General features: G+C 33.3%; 1 protein-coding gene across 4 annotated transcripts in view; it reads left to right on the forward strand.

Annotated features, from left to right (window-relative positions):
* The window catches only part of EndoA (SH3 domain containing GRB2 like, endophilin-A), a 93961-nt gene extending 80472 nt beyond the window's left edge, over positions 1 to 13489 (forward strand). For all 4 annotated transcript variants that reach the window (XM_089094700.1, XM_089094702.1, XM_089094703.1 and 1 more), the window contains 5 exons: positions 3007 to 3110; positions 7984 to 8099; positions 9285 to 9374; positions 11436 to 11545; positions 13271 to 13489. In XM_089094700.1, the coding sequence (XP_088950826.1) occupies positions 3007 to 3110; positions 7984 to 8099; positions 9285 to 9374; positions 11436 to 11545; positions 13271 to 13390 (540 nt within the window). In that variant the 3' untranslated portion in view covers positions 13391 to 13489. The remainder of the gene's footprint in view (positions 1 to 3006; positions 3111 to 7983; positions 8100 to 9284; positions 9375 to 11435; positions 11546 to 13270) is intronic.
* Positions 13490 to 23803: the final 10314 nt, after the last annotated feature.

The raw sequence follows: 23803 nt of genomic DNA on the forward strand, positions 1-23803 counted from the left end.
ATTATAATAATTTATATGATGCTTGATTATTTAAGAACAATGCAAAAACATTTTTTTATAGTGTTTTGTGTGTGTGTGTGTGTTGTAAAAGAGATTAGTGTTTTTTTTGTGTGGCTATGTTTCTTAGAAGGTAAGCAAAGAATTTACTTTAATTTTTGTTAATCTAAAGTCTCTTTCCTCATTTTGTGTTTGTAGTTCCGTCAATTTACAGAAATTTAGGGGGGGGCAAATTTTTCGTATTTTCAATTTTTCGATGATAATACAAAAACGATATTTTTCAATGAAAATACCCTAGAAAAGGCATTTTTCAAGAGTTGAGAATGGGCAAAAAAATCGGGGGGAGGGGTGGGGGTCCTTCCCCCGTTTGACGTGAATGTGTGTTTGTTGTAACTTAAATTTTTCCTCGGCCAGTGAGATTCTAGAGCCCATGGCATTTTCGTTGTGCATCTTTATTTTAAATAAAATTCAATTCAATACCAAGTTAAACCTGAAAGTACAACCTACATTTGGATCTTATTCAGTCATTCTTTTTTTTTCAAGAGAAAACAATTTTTTTCAAATAAATATTCTATCAAATATTTTTTTTATCAAGAAATTTTTTTTATCATATATGTATATTTTATTTTGTCTAGTGAAACATAAAACGATAAGAAGAAGCTGAAAATTTAGTTTACCGAAAAAAAGAGTTTTTATATACCTATTGTGTTAAAAAAAAGAAGAAATATATAAATCAAATGCGTAGCAATTCAGTTCATAGGATTTTTGGATGGATATATACCGAGATAGATTGTTTATTCGGCAAAAAAGAAGCATTAAACCTTCCTGTGTTCATAAGTTGGTTTAATGCTGAAAGGACACATGTCAGAAAACTGAGAGAAAAACATTTATTGGCTGTACATATAGTGGTAGTAGACAGGCGAATTTGGCGATTGAATTTTCCGATTTACCAAACTATCTTCAAATAGTTTGACATCTCTTGCCGAAATCACTCGTGTGCAAGTGCCTATGTATAGTCATCCAATACTTATTATATATCTTAACTAACTTTAATATATCTTTTCAATAGCCAAAAGCTTTTCGTATCCTTGAATAATATGGACTCCTGGACGTGTTTCCTTTCATCAAATGATCTTCAGTGAAGTCTTAAGTTTCAGTTCAGGACTTTTACCCATTGTACTGTTTATATATTCTTTGAATACAACTATGACTACAAAAATGATAATACAAGTTAAAATAATTTTGTAATGGAAAAATGATTTTAAATGCTGTTTATCTTATCAAGCTTATTACTTTGATGTCTTTATTGTCACACTTGAAAGACTTATCTGACATGTGCATACTTTTGTGTTAATTGTTTGAAAAGTTTTCTATGACTATCTCTAAAGGACGATCTTCAGAGTGGTGTAGATTCGGAGGATCAAAGTGTGTTTGTGCAAAGTTTGCCTTCCTGATCATCCCTTTGAGAACAGCTTAGCGAGTGTTTTTTGCCTATTATCTCAGAAGTTGACGGTGTCAGTTAGGACCTTTAGGTGTGACAGTGACAATTTTTAAAATTCTCGTCATTCAAGTATTTCAAAGACCATATCTCAAACAGTAGACTGTACGAAAATTGTGGTTCAATCCTAATTTGTAGGGCTGTAATGAGAGAAAGGTTGAGATGGCTAAGACATGTGTGGATGAGGGATGGCAGATTGCCGTAGGTTGTCGTTGTCGGCCAACCGTCTACGGCCCAAAAAAAAAGCAGGTTGTCTCAGGTCGGGTGGGAAGAGGTCGTAAGGAAAGATTTAAGGAAAATGGGAACTTCTTGGTAGGGTGTAAGGAAGGAGGCCTTCAGTAGATTGGGCTGGAGAAGGAGCGTGCGTGGCTATGTTGGTCTTAGGTGATTTAGCGCTATAGTGAATTGTTTGTAGTAGTAGTAGTAGTGTTCATTCAATACCCTAAAATGGTTCGTTTCCATTTCATTCCATATATTTGTATTTGGGAGATTCCATTGTTATGCTTCTTGTTAGTCTTAATCGATGAACAAGGAGGGAATAAATTTCAGTTTTGTTATTCTAAGTGTGGAAGTGGATATTCGTTAATCATTTTCTCCAGGAATCGTGACTAGACTATCCAACTGTGTCTCAGTGCCAGTCTTTTCTTGAACCATGAAATTATTAAACCACTTTGCTTTTTACTTTTGTTTTCTTTGGCGTGACTTTGAATAAGAAGAGCGGTCACATTCGCATTTATTTTCTGAAGGGGAGAGAAGGATATGTCAGAGCAACTAATAAAAAAAGAATAAGAAACTCACAGGATTATATGCACAAATCATGATATTTTTTATATCTTAAATCTTAATATTATATTTTTTGCATCACTGTTAGTTTGCCTGATGAGAAAGAATAAATGTGAAAATCAGAGACCTACTCATGTAGGCCTTCCTGTCTGCGTCCTCCCTCCCCCAAGACGCCGACATTCTTTATTTCCGTATCCTTTCCGTGGTTATTCCTTATTCTTTGTGTAGTTATTTTCTTTTTTTTTGTTCATACCTTCTCTGAAATAAAGTCCCGTGCATGTATCTAGTATGACTTTCGTCACATGTGTAACTAGGATTATCCTCTCAGCAAAAGTGATAGCAGTTCGATCCTAATAAGGATATTAAAACTAGAGATACTAAACAGTCATAATTAATCAATTGATGTTTCATAGGATGTTTCTTAGCTTATGCACATACTACATGGCAATATACATAGCTACATAGCTTATGCACATACTACGATACTTTAAAATCCTAACATTTTGGGGGATATCTGTGCTTGTTTCGTCTCATTCTGGGTGGATATCTGTGTTTGTTTTGTCTCCTTTTGGGTGGATATCTGTGCTAGTTTTTTCTTCTTTCGGATGGACATCTGTGCGGATTAGTATTTATTTTTATAAAAGAAGCCTTTCTGTTTGTGCTGACAATGCTGTACGATGATTGTGTTTTTTCGTTATTGCAAATGACTATGTTTCATAACTTTTCAGGTGGAGCAAATAACACAGCTAACATCATTTGCCGAATCCTTGCTCGAATACCATACCCAGTGTACCCAAATACTTCAAGACCTTACTCAAACATTACACGACAAGTAAGTTGATATTTTTTTAGTGTAAGGGCTATCTTACCAAATAAGGGTAACTACATTGACTGCATATGCATTATTTATCCTGACTTTAATGGTGAAGGACTTAGAAAAGGAATGGAGGAGATCTAGAAGAATGTGTGCAAGAGAATGTAATGATCGTATCTATAGTTTTTTATGAGTCAAATATTTGTGTTTTAGTAGGAAAAATGTTCCAAAATCCACCGCTGCATGCGTTTTTGCTAATAATGCTAATTCTGAACTCAATGTTTGAGAAACATCTAGCATACCCCTATCTTTCTGTCCAGACTGACATTGTCTCCGAAAAGGGTTATATTTGTCATATCTGTTTCATGTTTTAAGACTCCAGTCAAAGACTGTGGGGAAACCAATAAAACTAGAAACCAGGGAAGAGATCGAATGCATTGAAAAAAATCATCCTGCTTATACTAATAATTGTGAAGTATATGAATTATTTGACTCCTTTAATTCTTTATTTTTATGGATTATGAACAGGCATTGGTTCTGCTGATTAAAAAGCCTTGATGAAAATCCTTGTATATGTGCATTGGATTGATATCTGCTTCGCAATACGGGGCTATACCCTACTACAGGATATAGGGCGTATTGGGTATTATGTGTATTGGGTATACCCAATAACCATGTTAAAGTGATTATTGCCATGTACGAGGAATATTCCTGTAGTTAAGGTAGTGAGTGAGTTTGCTTTGGAATCAGGATTGAAGCAGTATTGTGTCTTATCCCTATTTGTACCGACTTTTTCAATGGGCTTTGTCCTAAGGAACCCAACAAAGGCTTGGGTGAACATGATATCAAATGGGAAGGTAAAACTCTGTTGTAACAAAATTAGGCAAGTGATTTGAGTGTCCTATATGAATCAACATAAGTGAATTCTTGAAGGTCTTGAGGGTTAAGAGTGTGAGAGCTAGCTTAAAAATTAAGGTTGAGCAGAATGAGTCCCAATGGTAGATAACAAGCAGAATGACTGAGCGGACAGTAAATATGTAGAAAGCAGTATTGCCAAGGAATCGGCTGCTTTTCGGCAGTTGGCAACACTTTGGAAGAATAAGAGGATGTGTCTTTGAACAGAGATTAGGATGCTAAAGGCCATGGTAAAGCCAGTGGCCAGGTGTGGCTTTGAAACATACTTGTCTTGAAAAGCGAAAGAAGGCATGCTAGACGTTTTGCAGATGGACTGCTTAATGATAGTTTTAGGTACTATTTAACGACAATATATAGCTGTATGCAAAATGCGGTTTAATCCCAGTTTCTAGAGCTACATTAGATAATAGTGAACATGATTAGTCCTAAAAACATTCTGATTTTCTTGTGCCTTCAGCTGGGTTGCCAAACCACAATTGGTAACCCAGTTGAAGCCACAAACAAATTAGGACGTCTTCAAGCTGGATGAGAAGAGCCCATAAGGAAAGGATCTAAATGAATTGTAAGCTTTATGGAATGGGTTGAGAGTGAAGCTCTCAATACAGTTGTAGCTGTGTTCACCCTAGCTAGATGGCACGATCCTGTGGTGAGGTGTTAGTAGCAGTAGAGTTGTTTCCCAAGAGGAAAATCGTCACTGCCATATAGTGTGTTCATCTACAAATCTAAAGCTAATAATAAAGCCTAAATAGTTGTGTCAGTTTTTCTAATATTATATATATAAATATATATATATATATATATATATATATATATATATATATATATATATATATATATATATATATATATATATATATATATATATATATATATATTTATATATATATATATTATATATATATATATATATATATATATATATATATATATATATATATATATATATATATATATATATATATATATATATATATATATATATATATATATATATATATATATATATATATATATATATATATATATATATATATATATATATATATATATATATATATATATATATATATATATATAGGACATGGTTTTGATGAAATAAACTGTATTTAGGAATAATTTGGAGAAATAGGATCAATAGTACTAAGAAAGTTATGTGCTTTGAAATTGGAATGCATATGAAATTTCCCCTGTCGATATTTTATCCCGCTTTATCCATTTACTGCTAGGCTACTACTTCTAAGCACTCAATGCAGCACCAAGCCGCCTGAGGCCAACACAGCTACGCACGCTCCTCCATCCTAATATATTCAAAGTCTCCCTCTTTACACCCTCCCAGAAAGTTCATATTTCCCTTAAATATTTCTTTACGACATCGTCCCACCCCAACCACAGACGACCAGTTTTCCGTTTAGCCCTAGATGGTTGGCCCAAAAGGATTATCTTTGGCAATCCGTAGTCTTTCATCCACAAAACGTGCTCTACCCATCTCAACCTTGCTCTCATTATAGCTCTAGAAAGTGGGATTGAACCACACTTTTGGTGCAACCTACTGTTTGAGATACGGCCAGTCAGCCGGGTACCCAAAACACTGTTCGCAATTTCTCTTAAAAAAGCTTCAGTACCATATTTGACCATTGTCGTCACTGTAGCTTCCAATATTTTAATCTTGGTTCGCAGACTTATCTTCCTATTCTTTCAAACTTTTTTTTACTGTGATAAAACACCCTGAGTCTTGGCTATTCTACTTTTAACATCTTCCTTGCTCCCACCGTCTTTACCAATAATACTACTAAGGTACGTGAAGCTGTCCACTTGATCGATCTTTTCGTTACGAAACGTCACCTTTTCATCTTCACTTATTCTTAGCCTTAGCGGCTTAGTCATCTTAACAGTAATTTTCAAACCTATTCTATCTCCCTGAACTCGCAAAACCTCTAAAAGTTCATTTATTTGGCTCACTAGCACTAATCACTTTAATGTATTATACCATATAAGGACAACACCTTCGCTAAATGGGTCCTAAAACCGCACTGCTCTTCTCTTTAAAGTTTGTCTACAGCATCTCTCAGTCTAAAAGTATCATCATGCTAAGTAATTTGCTACATGCAGAGACCAGGCTAATGCCTCTGTAATTACCGCACTCACTCTTATCACCTTTCTTTTACAGGGGTTTAATTGGCGTTCTCTTAAAATCGCTAGGTACTTCCCGTTTTTCAAAAACCATATTCATAATTTTCAGCAACTTGTTTCTAACCTCATAGCCACCATATTGAAGAAACTCATTCACCACACTATTAAGACCTGGGGCCTTATTATTTTGTCTAGCTCATCTTGACAATTAAGTATTTTTGCTCATCGTTGATCAGTCCCAAATTTAATTGTGCTATTTTACTCAGGTTGATGGACCACAGGATGGAGGATCAATGCTTACTGAGTTGAAACCAATTCTAATTTGAATGGATTCAGATTAGATCCATTTGAGCTCCATCTGAACTAAGATTGGAGTTCAGTTTGTAGCTCCAAAGAAATTAGAGCCAATTCCAACTGAGTTGGAAAAATTTCAATCATGAACTTTTCATGGAGAAGGCCCATTTCTTTGAGCCAAGACTTAGCTTCCCTCATTGAAAGGCACACATTATAATTATAAAATCGTATTTTTTTTTTTTTTTTGTATACATTCGTTGCGAAACACAGTGAAAAGTCATATTAAGAGCTTTTTTGTGAGCATTTCATGCTGAAGGCCCATTTCTTTGAGCCAAGACTTGGCCTCCTTGATATGTAAATAATGTGAATTGTTCAAGTTAGATTTATTTTTGAGTTGGTTTGAATTTTCCTCGTTCTACTTGATATGATTTCTGAATAAGAGCTATCAAAGGTTTAATCCTTTTCATTTTCCTCTATCCCATAACTCCACCCATGATAAAAATTTAAACCCTTGAAGTTATTAACTGTCTATTTTTGAGGGGATGTTCACTAGTAATTTTTTATTCTTGAATAAGAGCCATCAAAGATTTAATTCTTTTAATTTTCCTCTATTCCATAACTCCATCCATGATAAAAATCAAAATTCTTTAATCTATGAACGGTCTATTTTTTGAGGGACTCAAGATTTTGATATGTGGTAGTACAAAAAGTATGTAGAAATTAAGGAAATAGAATTTTAGGCCCAAATTTTCTGAGAGGCTGTGTCTCTGGGCATAAAAGAAATTATTTTATAATGAATCTAATCTCGGGGGGTCAATTAGGGTGGAGGGGGTGGGAGGGCACATCACCCCTGTTTTTTATCTCCTCCCCCTGGAATTTGAAGGATCCCTTTTTGGGGGGATATTTTGTTTGCAAAATGTGTTTTTCTGTATTTTGGTTGAAAAAAATAACAGTTTTTTCAAGGAAGTTTGGTAACCTTTAAAACACAGTAGAAACATTTTGTCATGAGAAGACCTTATAATGTTTGCATGGTTTGGAAAATAGACAATATCCTCTTAAGTACTTTTAGAACTTAATGAGATGTTGGAAAATGGAGTGGCTAGGTCCATACATCGTGGTCGGTTTACAGGGATTTGTTTCGAATTACTGTAATTTGATCCTAGTGAATTACAGAATATAATAGCAACTATTTTTAGAGATACGCGTAAATGCAAATGCTAATATGTCTAGTATGCAAAAGCTCGTCTTGCGTCTATGCAAAGTCTTGCGGATATCAACTTTTTTATAGTAATTTTTAATATTAATAAAATGTGTGTCTTTTTTCAATAGCAAAATTAAAAAGCTACTTATCTGCTAGAAAAAGTGCTTGTCTAAAGCTGGACATCATGTACAAAAGTGATTTATAGTTGGTTTTATTTTTACTTCTAGTGAAAAATAAATGAATTAACAAAAAGCAGTATTGCTCATGCTTTATCCGTTCTCATGTTTACGAGTTTTTTTTTCACATATATTCATATAGTCACTTGAGAATCTTACCTTTTTCGTTCTGCAGGAGAAATGAGGTTGCCAATCGTCCCAAGTCAGAATTTGTGCCCAAGACGCTGGCTGATTTGCATATTACAAGCGAATTGTCCTCATCGCATAATCTCCACATTGATGGACAAAACGGTTAGTATCACTAGTCTTTGGCCGTAGCCGACGTATATTAAATGGCATCATTTTTAATCGCTATTTCTTTTGCATTATCCTAAAAAATATCAAATAGTTCGTGAATTTTTAGTACAAAAGATTTTTTTTTTTTTTTTTTTTTTTTTTTTTGTAATCTAAATTTTACTAAGAGATTATGGTGCAAAAGGTGGTAGCATGGTTGCCGTAGTAGTTGCAACCTAGTAAAGAGTGAACCATGTTCTATAATGGCCAAATAAATAAGAGTTCTAAATAGGGATATGTTCTTTTGTTAGACAGTGAAACAAAAATATAAACAAAGGGTATAAATATTTCGATGACACAGTTGGTCATCATCATCAGTAGAGTTACTAACGTATTAAAATTAAAACAAATTGTATTAAACAAATTGTAAAAATTAAAACAAACTGTACCAACGTTCTATAATGGCCAAAACCGAAAAGTGGGTTCTTATCGAAATTTTTACGTAACAAATATTTAAATCTGTTAAGCACTATTTTGAGGGTAAAATTTTTAGTTGGAGTTCATCTGAACTGTTTTTAATTGCAATAAGAAATTTTTGAAATTTTAAAAACAGTCTGAAATCCCATTGAATGATATCCAATTCAAATATGAAATATACGATTATAATCACCATTGTTGAAAACTTTTAATTAGAGGCTCATAATTTTTCATCACGAAAGATTAGGAATTTAATGTATTAAAAAGATTAGTGCAAATAAAAATTATGCTGTTAAATAATGATCCAATATAAAAACGAATTAAAAAAAATTAATATTATGTCATTGTCATTTAGTATGATTTGTTTAACTGCGTGTTTGGTTCACCACCAACTTGTGCTTTATGTAAACCTGTACAATAAGACGAAATGATTATTCCTTGGAAATTGATTTTCGTATTTGGTTTGTGGGAACCAGATCGCTAAAGTAACTAGTTGTTACTGAAGCATTGACGTTGTAAGGATACCCTAAGATATTTTTAGTCGGCATTTCCGGAATTCGAGAGGGCGTCTGTGTTGAAGTTATAGACCTACTATAAATTACAAAATGACCTCTAATTTTAGAGGACTTTTTAGAAACTCCAATGCAATGTATTTTTTCTGCACTCAATGGCATTGAATTCGTTTTCTTTTCATAGTGCTATTATTAATGATGTGTTACTTTTTAGGTCGCAACGTATCCTCCCCAGTAAATCCATCGGCACCACCAGCTAATAATAATATCTGGGACGATCCATTTGGCTCAAACAAACCAAATTGTAAGACATCTATTCTATTATTTTGCTCTATTTATTTTATATTTCATTCTTGTTTTGAAAACTTTAGAACGAAATTCAAGCTATATCTACTTACTATGATTAACAACCACCATAATTGAAGTTGCTATTTTAATAACTTAAATGATTTTTTTATCATCCATAAACATGAAGGGTTTTTTATTCCTAATTTAAGCATCTTGGAATTTATCATCTGTTATACACCCTGAACCCTCAAAAACCTCCAAAAAGTCATTTGTTTCTCTAGCACTTAATAGTCTATTCAATATTCTTACATTCTTGTTTAACACGACGTTCTCTGTTACCCTTTACTGTATTTTTTGGACAAAGTTTATCTAAATAATCCCTGTAAATGGTAATAAAACAAAATCCTGCTTAGTTCCTGACTTCATACCGACCCAATCATTAATGTATCTTCATACCAAAGAATATAGGTAACTTATAGGGGGGGGGGCGCTCAAACATGGTAAACAAACCCCACCCCCCATATACGGCCTTACCTGGAACCTCACCGTTCACCTCTTAAAACTTTGTCTAACAGAATCTCCTATCTGATATTTATCATCATTTTAGCCAGTTTGGTCCCTTTGTCAAAAATCCTGTTAATACTTTCCGGTATGTTTGATTAGTTTGATTTTTAGTGATTCACTTCGTAACCACATATTTCCAAAGCTCATTTACCATATTGCTTGGACATTTAGTCTGTATTATTCTTCAGTCCTTCACTAACCTCCTTCGCTAACTGCTTAGTAAATAGACATTCTTTCACTTCTAATTATCTAGTATTAATCATGCTTTCTGTTTTATTCCCTACATGCTTATTCCAGTTTAACATCCCCTCAAAATATTCAGAACATCACTAATTTATCTATCTTTATATCCCATCAAGGTCCCATTTCTATTTGTAACAGGGACTAGTCCAGACTGAATGCTTTCCCTTAGTCATCTCCTTAATTCAAGCTTTAATGCCTTCTCTGCTTCCCTTTCTGTCCACTCTTTCTTGTCTGAAATATCACTCCATGGACATACCAATCAAAATTTTACGAACCAAAATCAGCGCCCCCCCCCCAACCAAATCCAAAATTTTTCGAAATTTCTGGGCGCTATTTGTTTAGATTTTCAAATAAAATGTGTTTTCCACTATTGTCCCTCCGATGAGTTTTCTGCGACGTGTCTGTGTTACTCAGAAACTTTTCATACAAAACCCTCTCTTTCCTACTATTCATAAAGCGTTTACCCTAATACTCCTGACTGCTTTCCTTTCCCCCTTAAAACATAGTCCGCTACTTCGCAAACTTTTTTCTCGAATCTGTCCTTGCATTTTCTTTGTTTTCACTTCCTTAACCCTCCAATTCCATACCCAACTGCTCTTGGGCTTTAAATGACTAGCTAGGCTTAAAACTACTGATTTATCCATAGCAATGGTTCCCAAATCCTTTAGTTCAACGTAACTTTAGACATAATTTATCTACGTATAAAGTCACGTCAAGCGAAAGCTGTTGTCAAAACTAGTTAGTTAAAACGTTCGTGTCTTTGAAAGGATCTGTTAAGTGTGGTTAAGGATCCTGGAGCACCCTAGGAAGTTTTCAAAGGTACTGTTATTCGTGGCACTGCCAACACTGGCGTACAATGTGTATAGCAACTGTGCTCTTTAATAAGGATGTCGAATCCAATCTTTGAATGGCCAATTTTTGTTTGAAAGTCTATCTAGAACTAAAATTTAATTTAATCTTTATTTTAATCAAAAATAGATTTGAAGTGAATCCAGTGGATGCGTCAAACCTGGATATTACTTGGGATAAACATTGTGCAAATCTTCAAAGATCGAATTCCGTGACACTATTTTAGATTCGTCATGACGTCAATGTTTAATTTAAATGAAATAGCTTTTGTCGATGAAATCGACTGTTTGAGTGAATATTCGGAAATACTCAAATTATTGGTGAAATTGATGCACACATCGGAATTTTATATCGATTTAATGTGTTTACTAAGAATTCATTACGTCTCCATAAAGTGTTCATTGATGATTTTCTTTTCTAGCATCACCCGCTGCAACGCCATCTATAAATTCTCCACACGCAAGTAAAGAGCCAAGCTGCGTGGCATTGTATGATTTTAGTCCAGAAAACCCAGGAGAACTAGGATTTAAGGTAAATGTCACGATATTTATAATTTAAGTGGCAGCTTTGTTCTAAGCCGTTTTCTAACAGTTTAACATGGACCTGAAATTAAATGAAATCCAAATCCAAACCTAACGATTGCGATTTATAGTAATTTGTCCAACGTAGTATGCAAAACAAGTCAGTGGCTACTCAATATTCTCAATTGGCCTGGTGGTTTGGCGAAATTCAACCACCGGGCCTTCAGGCCTGAATTTCACCATATTCTCAAATGGCTAAATTCATAAATTAAGCAGCAAAGAAAAGTGACAAAGAATCAACTACTTAGCGAAAATACGTTCAAAATGCTTTATTTTGTTTCCGCTTATAAGCTTACATTCGCGATATGTTACATTCGGTTACTGATCTGGTGAAATTGAACTCTACCGAATCTGTTACCTTCGATAACACTTTTGAATGTGTTACTATGGAATGTACCGATTGTGTACATTCGGTGTGTACCATAACATATGGATCCCATTATGGACCTGGTCCAACTGAATTCTATAGCAAAATCCTTGCTATTCGGTCGATATTTTTCACTTTGGGGTGTTACTCCTTGTTATTTTACTTTTTGTAACGAAATAAATTGCGCCTCAGGACACTGCTGCAAATATTGTAAGGATATGGAATATTGTAGATCTAAATAATTGAAATTCAAAATTAAGTTCCTGTCTCATGAAGCTGACAATTTTCATTCCTGATGGATTCACCTGTTCCTTCAATCTATTCACAAAGGTAGAATGGCTTCAAAACTGGATTATTTTTTTACTTTAGCTGTCTAATAAATGGTATTTGAATTTTAGATTTACTTATTTAAAGATATCATTTTAATCATTTCATCATTAAATCATAATGAAGTTTAAATTTTCGTTTCAGTTATGGCGTTTTAATGAAGCTAAAAGTTAATATATTAACTGTAGACACCAGGGCCGTATCCAGGATTTTTGTTCAGGAGGGGTTTTACTAATTTTTGACATTTTTGGGGGGGGTTTTACTAATTTTTGACTCAGTTTTCGACTAATTTTACTGATTTTTACCTAGGTTTTTACTAATTTTCGACTTATTTTCGAGTCTGTCAAAAATTTCGGGGGGGGGGTTCAAACCGGGTAACCCCCCCCCCCTGGATACGGCCTTGGTAGACACTCTCAAATTTGTATGCTCTTTGCCTTGCAAATGCCAAACTCTCTCTGGTTTTTTGGCGGGGGGGGGGGTCCTTTATTTTTATGCTGTACCATATAAAAAGACCTCATGAGTCCTTCATGAGGACTCGTGTAGTTCAAATCATGAAGGAAATAATATCCTTTATAATTTGAACTGAACAAAGAAGGTTAATATTATTTTCATAAATGGTGATCATCTGGGGGGGGGGTCGAGGAATTTCTTAACCAGTGCTGCGCAACAGGCATATAAGGATTCATTTCGAGGGTAAAAAAAGGATAAAGGGTACGACACTAGACCCTTAGAGGTGCAATACGGGGGAAGTATATTTCGAGGGAGGGGGGGCACTAGAAACACAGAAAATAGGCAAATGGAATATATGCTAAAATAATGCTCTCTCTCTCTCTCTCTCTCTCTCTCTCTCTCTCTCTCTCTCTCTCTCTCTCTCTCTCTCTCTCTCTCTCTCTCTCTCTCTCTCTCTCTCTCTCTCTCTCTCTCTCTCTCTTTCTACTTGCTGCACACGTCAATTACTTTTAATTTTCTTTTCCTTTTTAGGAAGGTGACACAATAAAACTGATCAGTCGCATCGATCACAATTGGCTAGAAGGTAGTATTGATGGTAAAACAGGGTATTTCCCTTTTACTTACGTCCAGATTATTGTTCCACTCCCATAGGATCAATCTTGTAATGTTTAACCCCTCCCTCTCGAATCCCGATGATGTTTCTGATATTTCACTCAATGTTGAATGAATAAAATGTCAGTATTATTATTAATAGCTTTATAATCATGACTATTTCTTATTAATTAGCCTCATAGGCGTAATCAGGATTAAATTACAAGGATGGTTAGGTCATTAGCGTAACTATAATTATTTAACGGCTGGGTGGGTGTATTAAAAATGGCATTTGTAAGCTCTGACAGAAGATGATAAATTTTTTTAAGTAAATGCAACGTCGCGGAGGGAATTCCAGGTAGTCTCTAAAGTCTTCGTATAAAATCTATAGAAAAGAAATAAAAGCAAATAGGGCAATGTTTATCTTTGAAGAACAAAGATAGTAAATTTTCACACTGCATAAACAGGACCCTTTTGTTTATTTTAAATATGATTTTGCCAGCCGCTGAAATTTTTCAACTCTGATCCAAACCTGAAGCGAACCAAATACTTTCCCACTTCTTAATATTTTTTTTGACAGCCGGAGAACCAAATTTTGCCAGCCGGAGAACTGAATTTTTCAGCTCTGATCCAAACCTGAAGCGAACCAAATACTTTCTCGCTTGCTAATATCTATTTGCCAGCCGGAGAACCGAATTTTGCCAGCCGGAGAATCGAATTTGTCATTTCTGATCCAAACCTGAAGCGAACCAAACACTCTCCTGCATGTTTATATTTTTTTATTGTCTGATCGAAACCCCGTAGTGAAATATATCTCCTGTCAGAACTAAGTTTCAGGACTAAATTGTCATACAAATCAGGAATAGAAATGGCCTTAGGATATTTCCAAAAATTCGTCAGATTTAGTGATTTGTATCAAGTTTAGCAATAATTTGTCACCAATAATTGGCTATTAAAAAACACATTTTTTAAGCCACTGGGTTTTTCCCCCATTTTTGGTACTTATTTCATCAATCATTGGCTCAAAGTGCAAATTTTTATTAAAAAAAAACTCAGCGATTTTTGCATTTTAGGGATATGTCCAGGAATGATATTACACCATTACACAATCGAAATGGTACCTTTCTGTTTTGCCATATGATTCCTCAGTTATATCGAAATGTTACCTTTTCAGGTTTTAAATTGTCTATTGATATCCATAAATCCTCAAATCTGCTTTGGGCTACATTAAAAAGTGGCTGTACATAATCCATTAAAAAATCTTCTTTCCAGAGTAAGTAAACATTCAGAATAATCAAATTACAAGATACTTTGCTACAGCGTAGTGGACAGAGATACGCCTGTAGATAAAAGGTTTAGTCCTGCGTGTCGTAAGAAAGTAATGCCATGAAATTCCTAACGGCAATTATTTCTCTATTTTTCAAATGTCTTTTTTTTACACAAAGACAAGCACTGACACATTTTTACTGGCTGAGGTTTTCTGCGGGGAATGTGAATAGCCACCAAACTAGTTATACAGATCAGACTAGCTTCCCTACAAAAGGGATTATGAAATATTGTCAAACAAAAATTTAAAAAACTGGAGTGTCTATTGAGACGAGGAGTTGCCTCTCCCCCTCCCTCCTCGATTAATTTTTTTTTTACTTTCTGTTGAAAAATACCTTTATTTGTGTTTAAAAAAAAAAGTATTAAAAAAAGTAAAAATTTGTCCCCTAGGTTTTTTGAAATAAAATTGAGTGGCAACAAATATTGTTTTTTGTCGGATTTAATAAGCAGGTGCGCTGATTTTGCAATGTATGCTTTATAAGTTACAAGCGAATTTTGTTTTCTCATTATTTTCCAAAAAAGTATTTAAAAAAGTAAAATTTGCTCCCTTGGTTCTTAGAAATAAAATTGAGTGGCAACAAATATTGTTTTTTGTCGGATTTAATAAGCAGGTTTGCTGATTTTGCAATGTATGCTTTATAAGTTACAAGCGAATTTTGTTTTCTCATTATTTTCCAAAAAAGCATTTAAAAAAGTAAAATTTTCTCCCTTGGTTCTTAGAAATAAAATTGAGTGGCAACAAATATTGTTTTTTGTCGGATTTAATAAGCAGGTGCGCTGATTTTGCAATGTATGCTTTATAAGTTACAAGTGAATTTTGTTTTCTCATTATTTTCCAAAAAAAGTATTTAAAAAAGTAAAATTTGCTCCCTAGGTTCTTAGAAATAAAATTGAGTGGCAACAAATATTGTTTTTTGTCGGATTTAATAAGCAGGTGCGCTGATTTTGCAATGTATGCTTTATAAGTTACAAGCGAATTTAGTTTTCTCATTATTTTCCAAAAAAGTATTTAAAAAAGTAAAATTTGCTCCCTTGGTTCTTAGAAATAAAATTGAGTGGCAACAAATATTGTTTTTTGTCGGATTTAATAAGCAGGTGCGCTGATTTTGCAATGTATGCTTTATAAGTTACAAGCGAATTTTGTTTTCTCATTATTTTCAAAAAAAGCGTTTAAAAAAGTAAAATTTGATCCCTTGGTTCTTAGAAATAAAATTGAGTGGCAACAAATATTGTTTTTTGTCGGATTTAATAAGCAGGTGCGCTGATTTTGCAATGTATGCTTTATAAGTTACAAGCGAATTTAGTTTTCTCATTATTTTCCAAAAAAGTATTTAAAAAAGTAAAATTTGCTCCCTTGGTTCTTAGAAATAAAATTGAGTGGCAACAAATATTGTTTTTTGTCGGATTTAACAAGCAGGTGCGCTGATTTTGCAAGATCATATAAGTTACAACCGAATTTTGTTTTCTCATTATTTTCAAAAAAAGTATTTAAAAAAGTAAAATTTGCTCCCTAGGTTCTTAGAAATAAAATTGAGTGGCAACAAATATTGTTTGTTGTCGGATTTAACAAGCAGGTGCGCTGATTTTGCAATGTATGCTTTATAAGTTACAAGCGAATTTAGTTTTCTCATTATTTTCCAAAAAAGTGTTTAAAAAAGTAAAATTTGCTCCCTTGGTTCTTAGAAATAAAATTGAGTGGCAACAAATATTGTTTTTTGTTGGATTTAACAAGCAGCGCTGATTTTGCAAGATCATATAAGTTACAAACGAATTTTGTTTCCTCATTATTTTCCAAAAAAGTATTTAAAAAAGTAAAATTTGCTCCCTTGGTTCTTAGAAATAAAATTGAGTGGCAACAAATATTGTTTTTTGTCGGATTTAATAAGCAGGTGCGCTGATTTTGCAATGTATGCTTTATAAGTTACAAGCGAATTTAGTTTTCTCATTATTTTCCAAAAAAGTATTTAAAAAAGTAAAATCTGCTCCCTTGGTTCTTAGAAATAAAATTGAGTGGCAACAAATATTGTTTTTTGTCGGATTTAATAAGCAGGTGCGCTGATTTTGCAATGTATGCTTTATAAGTTACAAGCGAATTTTGTTTTCTCATTATTTTCCAAAAAAGCATTTAAAAAAGTATAATATTCTCCCTTGGTTCTTAGAAATAAAATTGAGTGGCAACAAATATTGTTTGTTGTCGGATTTAACAAGCAGGTGCGCTGATTTTGCAATGTATGCTTTATAAGTTACAAGCGAATTTTGTTTTCTCATTATTTTCCAAAAAAGTATTTAAAAAAGTAAAATTTGCTCCCTTGGTTCTTAGAAATAAAATTGAGTGGCAACAAATATTGTTTTTTGTTGGATTTAACAAGCAGGTGCGCTGATTTTGCAAGATCATATAAGTTACAAGCGAATTTTGTTTTCTCATTATTTTCCAAAAAAGTATTTAAAAAAGTAAAATTTGCTCCCTTGGTTCTTAGAAATAAAATTGAGTGGCAACAAATATTGTTTTTTGTCGGATTTAACAAGTAGGTGCGCTGATTTTGCAATGTATGCTTTATAAGTTACAAGAGAATTTTGTTTTCTCATTATTTTCCAAATAAGTATTTAAAAAAGTAAAATTTGCTCCCTTGGTTCTTAGAAATAAAATTGAGTGGCAACAAATATTGTTTTTTGTTGGATTTAACAAGCAGGTGCGCTGATTTTGCAAGATCATATAAGTTACAAACGAATTTTGTTTCCTCATTATTTTCAAAAAAAGTATTTAAAAAAGTAAAATTTGCTCCCTAGGTTCTTAGAAATAAAATTGAGTGGCAACAAATATTGTTTTTGTCGGATTTAATAAGCAGGTGCGCTGATTTTGCAATGTATGCTTTATAAGTTACAAGCGAATTTTGTTTTCTCATTATTTTCCAAAAAAGTATTTAAAAAAGTAAAATTTGCTCCCTTGGTTCTAAGAAATAAAATTGAGTGGCAACAAATATTGTTTGTTGTCGGATTTAATAAGTAGGTGCGCTGATTTTGCAATGTATGCTTTATAAGTTACAAGCGAATTTTGTTTTCTCATTATTTTCCAAAAAAGTATTTAAAAAAGTAAAATTTGCTCCCTAGGTTCTTAGAAATAAAATTGAGTGGCAACAAATATTGTTTTTTGTTGGATTTAACAAGCAGGTGCGCTGATTTTGCAAGATCATATAAGTTACAAACGAATTTTGTTTCCTCATAAGATTGGATTCAAATCAATTTCCATACCGAACATCAAAACTTAAAAAAGGAAAATAAGATGTAACGTTTTAGCGTTGCCTATAGTAAAGAGCCACAATGCTTCAATGTATTTTTTTTTTTTTTTTTTTCATAACTGCTTCATATGGAAGGGGTTGTTGTAGAAACTTTACAAGGGGGTAATTGGATTGAAAATTGAAAGTATTATTGCTCTTTTTAAGAGTCAAAAATGATTGAAGGGCAATCAGTTCCCCTCCTTTGCCCTTTTTAGCTGGTCTCCTACGAAAGACATCTGATAAAAATTTTGAGATAGCCATTTTGTTCAAAACGGCACTCGAGGGTTCCGCCTACAACTTTATTGGGTGGTGATCCTTTTCCGTTTAGGTAACCATTTAAACTTATTTAAATGTGCAATAAGACTGTTTATAGTATTCATGGGACGTTTAGAATCCTGGTTTATTTATATTATATTACCATGCTAATTTATTTTGATAAATTGGGGCCCAGGGCTTCAGCCCTCTAATTCGCTCCTTTTATGGATGCTTACAGGTGTCTGAGATAAATAAAATATATATAAATAAGGGTATAATATAATAATGAAAAGGCAATTTGAATCCTGCCCTCCTTCCTGGTTACGCCTATGTTTAGCCTTATAACATTTCTTTGATCATAGGCAATAATCTAAATATTGCTTTTTTTTTCTCTTAGATTTCTTTAAGTGTGAAGTTGTTTTTCGTCTTTCAAGTATAATAGCCACTCTGAAGGCTAAGTTGAGATTGTGAATATTTTAATGTTTAAAATCCGTATGAGAATATCTGTGCTTTATGGGAAGAGCGTATAAGCTAACGTTATCTATTCGATATTAAATTCGAAGTATTCTGACTCGATACCGAATTTGTTTCATCGTTAGGCTCTGTTGTAAATATACGTGTCTTGACCAAGTTATATACACCCAATTTTGTTTTTCCATTGTCGCCATAGGAATTCAGAAAATGTTAAGTTACAATATATTAGTTTATAGGAGATTCAAAAAACAAAGTATGTTTTTAGATTATAACCTAACCATCCGGTCATGGAAAAGAGAGCCTGAGAGCCTGAGCAACTTATCTAATGCAAAGGAGGTCTAGTCGCTTGAAATAAAGTCTTGGAGTTACAAGCTGTGACGTAACTTGGTATATTTAAAGTTGAAGTCGCTTTAAAATGATAAACTGCGACTCTGATTTATGAAAAATCCGATTGTTGAAATGAACATATCAGATTGTTGAAATGAACAAAATCCGATTATTGAAATGTAAATTAAGATTATTGAATTTACATATTAAAAAGGAAGAGCTCACTCTTGGCAACTAAATGTGGAGCAAAGGGTTTGTTGTGGAGTAGCTAAACGTGGAGCGACTGTCGAATCTGAAAAGGAGCTTAAGTCCGCTCTCTTAATATCACAAGAGTGTGTGATGGAGCAGAAAAATATGAGTTTTATGGGGATTTCTTTTTCTAGTTTGTGTTTTGTTCCTACTAAACTTTGGTATGAAATTGGAGTATAAACCTCAATCTGACGGAAAATCTCAAATTACGCTATTTAATATTGTGATCAAGTGTTGGCATGTTTATGCACTTTTGTAATCACTCTTTTGTGATTTTTTTTGTGATTTGTGATTTTTATCCGTGCTTATGCTTCTAATGGTCCTGCAGAAGTTCCATTTTAGGTAGAGATAGTTTCCATGGACCTTTCAAAAGAAAGCTTGAAATTTAGAAGTCAATCAGGAAAGAAAACTTTGTAATATTGTGCTATCGATAATTGAATGGTATGATTTATATACCAGTCCATTTTATATCCATCCGATTACTAATTTGATAATATCTTCTCTTTTTTAACTTTGAGTTTTAAATTTTAAGAAAAACGTCGAATGCTGACTTATAGTTCAGTCATAAAAGTGTACTTGAAGATATGTTGGCTTCTATCCAAGTACTCCATGTTTATTTTAACGTTTAATGGTACCCAATTCTTGCCCTTAATTTCATGCAACCGTGTAAAAACAAAATTGGGTGTATTATTCTTGTATGTTTTGAAGTCAAATGAATTTGATAAATTTTAGTTAACAAGTATGATTGACATTAAGTATCTCGGACTGTTTATATTTTTGTTTCAGCTAGCCAATAACTCAATGATAGATTGTCCAGTCAGGTTTATGTACCCCTTTTTCCCCTTTTTGTTTTTAGAGGCCTCTCAACCAATGGATCTTTTTAAATAAGGATAAAAAGTCACTGAGCCATTGTGAAACACGCTATACCAGGCTTCTTTCAATAAAACGCAATTTCATGATGATAAGAAACATATCGTAAGATATGTACACCCCAAAAAGTAAGAATTCGACCAAGATATAGAACTACAATGGCTCAGTTTATGTAGAATCCACGTTTCAACTTATTTAAAATTCATCCTCGAAAGGCAAATAAATGATCCCCCATCTTTCCCATCCCTATAAATTTGATTTTGTTGTTAATCTTTTGTTGTTGTTGCAGATTAATCACCTTATGCTAGTATTCAAAACAATAGTTGCATACTTAGTTAATAACAATTACGTTGATGAATCTGGTTTTCTTGTTGACATTTATATTTTGACATTTTAATTTGACAAATACTTGACATTTTAATTTTCTGGTAATCTGCACTTCAATTAAGCCGTTTATTGTATCTACAATTGATACGTTTTTCTATTAATTTTAAGATTCTACTAAAAGTAAGATAAATTGACTCGTCGACTGCAGTCCTAGCCCTTAACAGCACTTTTCAAGAGATTGTAGCTTCTGGGGGATCTTCCTTAGCTGTGGGGAAAACTTGTTTAACGAAGACGGTGAAGGTTCAACCTTTAAACCTTCAATGAAGGTTTAAACTCTGAAGGTTCAATTCTATATGAAAATATTGGTGTTAATATCTTTATGGGAAAAATTTAGGCTAACTGAAATCCAGATCGATATTAAATCGGCTTTTTGACTCGATAATTTTTTTACAGTAAGCCTAAGCTATGAATGTTTGTTTTTTGGAAAATTATATGCAAACAAAAAAGTTATACAAACAAAAAGAACGATTTTTCTTCTCAGAAATAGGCTGCATTTACTCCTTTGACTTTAAAAGGTGTGTAAAGGCACCAAAATTAACGTATGTCTTTTATGATAAGCAAGGCAGAATTACAAGTCCGGTATAATTGCTGTATGTGTCTTAGATTTGAAATCAGGTCAGGAAATAATACATTTCATGTAGATTGGATGAATATGGCTATTCAAACCAAATCAGTCTTGTAAACAGTTAAAGGTTTAGAGTTATATATGCCGTAATTTGCCCTATCTACCCGCTGATTTGACTGTTCGGTCATACCCATGGCTTTCTCTTTTTCAATACGTCCTTTTTAAAACTCGGTACGTATCATACCACTCGATATAATTAAGTTAGGTTATAGTATAATTTTCAACTGTATATTCTTTTTCCCTTACCGTATTTTCATTTGTATCTTCGATTTAAGACTGATATAAATCCAAGATAATTCTCGTTTATTTTCATAATAAAACGGGATGCCATTCTTTTTCTTTTTTTAGGTGGGGGGGGGGGAGAACCGAGACTTCTACTGGAAAATGATAAGATTGTCAAAAAAAAATCTATGTTTGCATCGCTTTCAAGACAACCTTTCCCTTTTGACACATTTTTGATACAAATTTTCGTTTAGCTTCAGGATAAACGGTACGAACGTTACCTTCAGGGTATGAAGACCCCTCATGAACGCCGTCCGAAAATTAAAGTCCATACATTGTTTTTAAAAGAGCCAATAGCTAAGAAGCGCTAATATTAGTTTGTGATTAGAAAACTAAGCAAAAACTATGAATTGGTTGTCTCCAAAATACTGGTAAAAATAGAATTATTCTAAAATATACAATATAGAATCTGTATTAATAAATATAAGATTTCTTGTTAATTCTCAGGAACCTGGAAAAGGTGTTCTGAATACAGATATAACTCGAGCTCGAAATGTTTGTTGGATTTAGAGGCTCGCGGGAACGGTAAAGCTGACTATGCGAATGTCTGGGTATCGCTACGCAGCTACATTTGGCTTAAAGCCAATTATTAAATAGATTTTTTGTTCAGAAGTTCATAGGTAATGTCCATGTGGGCTGGTTCATTTTCCAAATTGTCATTATGGGAAAGGGCTCTGGTAGATTTGTTTAAAATTTTAGGTGGAAATCTGAAAATGGGCATTTCTCTGGTGTTTATTTTTATATTTCTTGATTCATCAAATCGAGAAGTTGCACCTTGCACCAGAAGTTGAAGAGCGCTCCCTCCTCTGGTTTTGCCTCCATGTTTAGCTTTTCGGTTTTTCCAATCAATGTAAATATTTCATAATGTTTTTTTCGTGAAATTGTAAGAGATTTAAGAATGGAATGCTGTTTGCTCTTTCTTTTTCTACCGGATTTATTATTTAAGTTTTATTATAAATGTACTTAAAATAATAGTTTAAATAGTAATTTACTACTTGTGTGTATTTGTGTACGGTTTTGTCATGTACAGAGTTATTGACAGCTTTGTTAGATCTTAAAATGAATTGTTTTCTTTTTCTTCATGCCTAGTATATTTCAATTATGTTTTTTGCCATTGAAATAGATCCCTATCATTGTTGTTTTATTCATATTATTAAATGTGTCATTAACCTCACCATTTATGCTTTTGATGTGTAGTTGAGCCGAATAAGAACCCACAACACTTATGTTGCCGCCTATTGGCAATAAGACCTTTGCCCTAGCAGAAATCATTAGCGTTATACAAACATAGAGGAATTTCCATCTGAAGTTTGAAGAGCAAACTGAGAAGTTTGAAAGAAAACTGAAGTTTGAGAGAAGTTTTCAGAAGTTTGAAGAGAAAGCTGAAGACTGATTAGAAAGAAACATTTGCATTGCGTAAATTTTGCAACATACAAATGGCGAAACTTTGAAATTTGAAGTATGATTAGTCATATGTTAGGAAAAAATTCTAAAACAACGAAAAAAAAATCGCAATAAAGATGTTTTTTCTTCTTTAAGAAAACGGGCTCATAATTATTCGTTCTGTTTTTAAGCAATGACTTAAAAATGAGATAGCTAGTTTTTTAATCCAACTATATATATATATATATATATATATATATATATATATATATATATATATATATATATATATATATATATATATATATATATATATATGTGTGTGTGTGTGTGTGTGTGTGTGTGTGTGTGAGAGAGAAAAAACTGAGATAAATGATCCAGAAGGTATGGCCCAGATCATGATTATTTTTTCCAAACGTGAGGTATAAATGTTGTGTCATTGAATAAAGTTATTACAACCCTAAGCAGTTCTGTTTACTTAACTGTCAAAATTATCTTAAGCTTTAACCCAGGGGGCGTTTTGGGTTTAATATTACCGAATAGAGAAAAAATTACAGAGTAGACCCAGTTCTGTAAAAACAAGTGTCTTCTGAACTTTCAATGTTTACGATTCGAATGAAGAAAAAGTGCTGCATTGTTTAAAACGGATTAAATAGGCGGATACAAACAAAACTTTAGCGGAAGAGGGTTATTAGAGGTTATTTTTCAGGGGTATCACAAACTAATAAAAAGGTGCTTAAAGGCTTCATTTACTATATTCTCCTAAAGGATCCCATTCCGTAGTCTTCGCTCCGTAAGCTTAACAGTGAATGCTGTTTTGTTGCAATGTTACACTTTTCAGTAAAAATGTGTGTCCATGCTAGAGCTGCTTAGTCGAATCTAAATTGGAAAAGACTATGATAGAAAAGAATATAGCAACCATTTTCATAGGCTTGAAACAGGGGCTTAGTAAAAGTATTTCTATTAGGGGGTGCTATTGGAGTAGGTGCTATTCAAGTGGTACTGCAGAGAAGCAACTAT

Source organism: Artemia sp. Qi Xiang Cuo, chromosome 9 (genome assembly GCF_049724085.1).
Source record: "Artemia sp. Qi Xiang Cuo chromosome 9, ASM4972408v1, whole genome shotgun sequence".
In the NCBI taxonomy this organism is placed as follows: Eukaryota; Metazoa; Arthropoda; class Branchiopoda; order Anostraca; family Artemiidae; genus Artemia; species Artemia sp. Qi Xiang Cuo.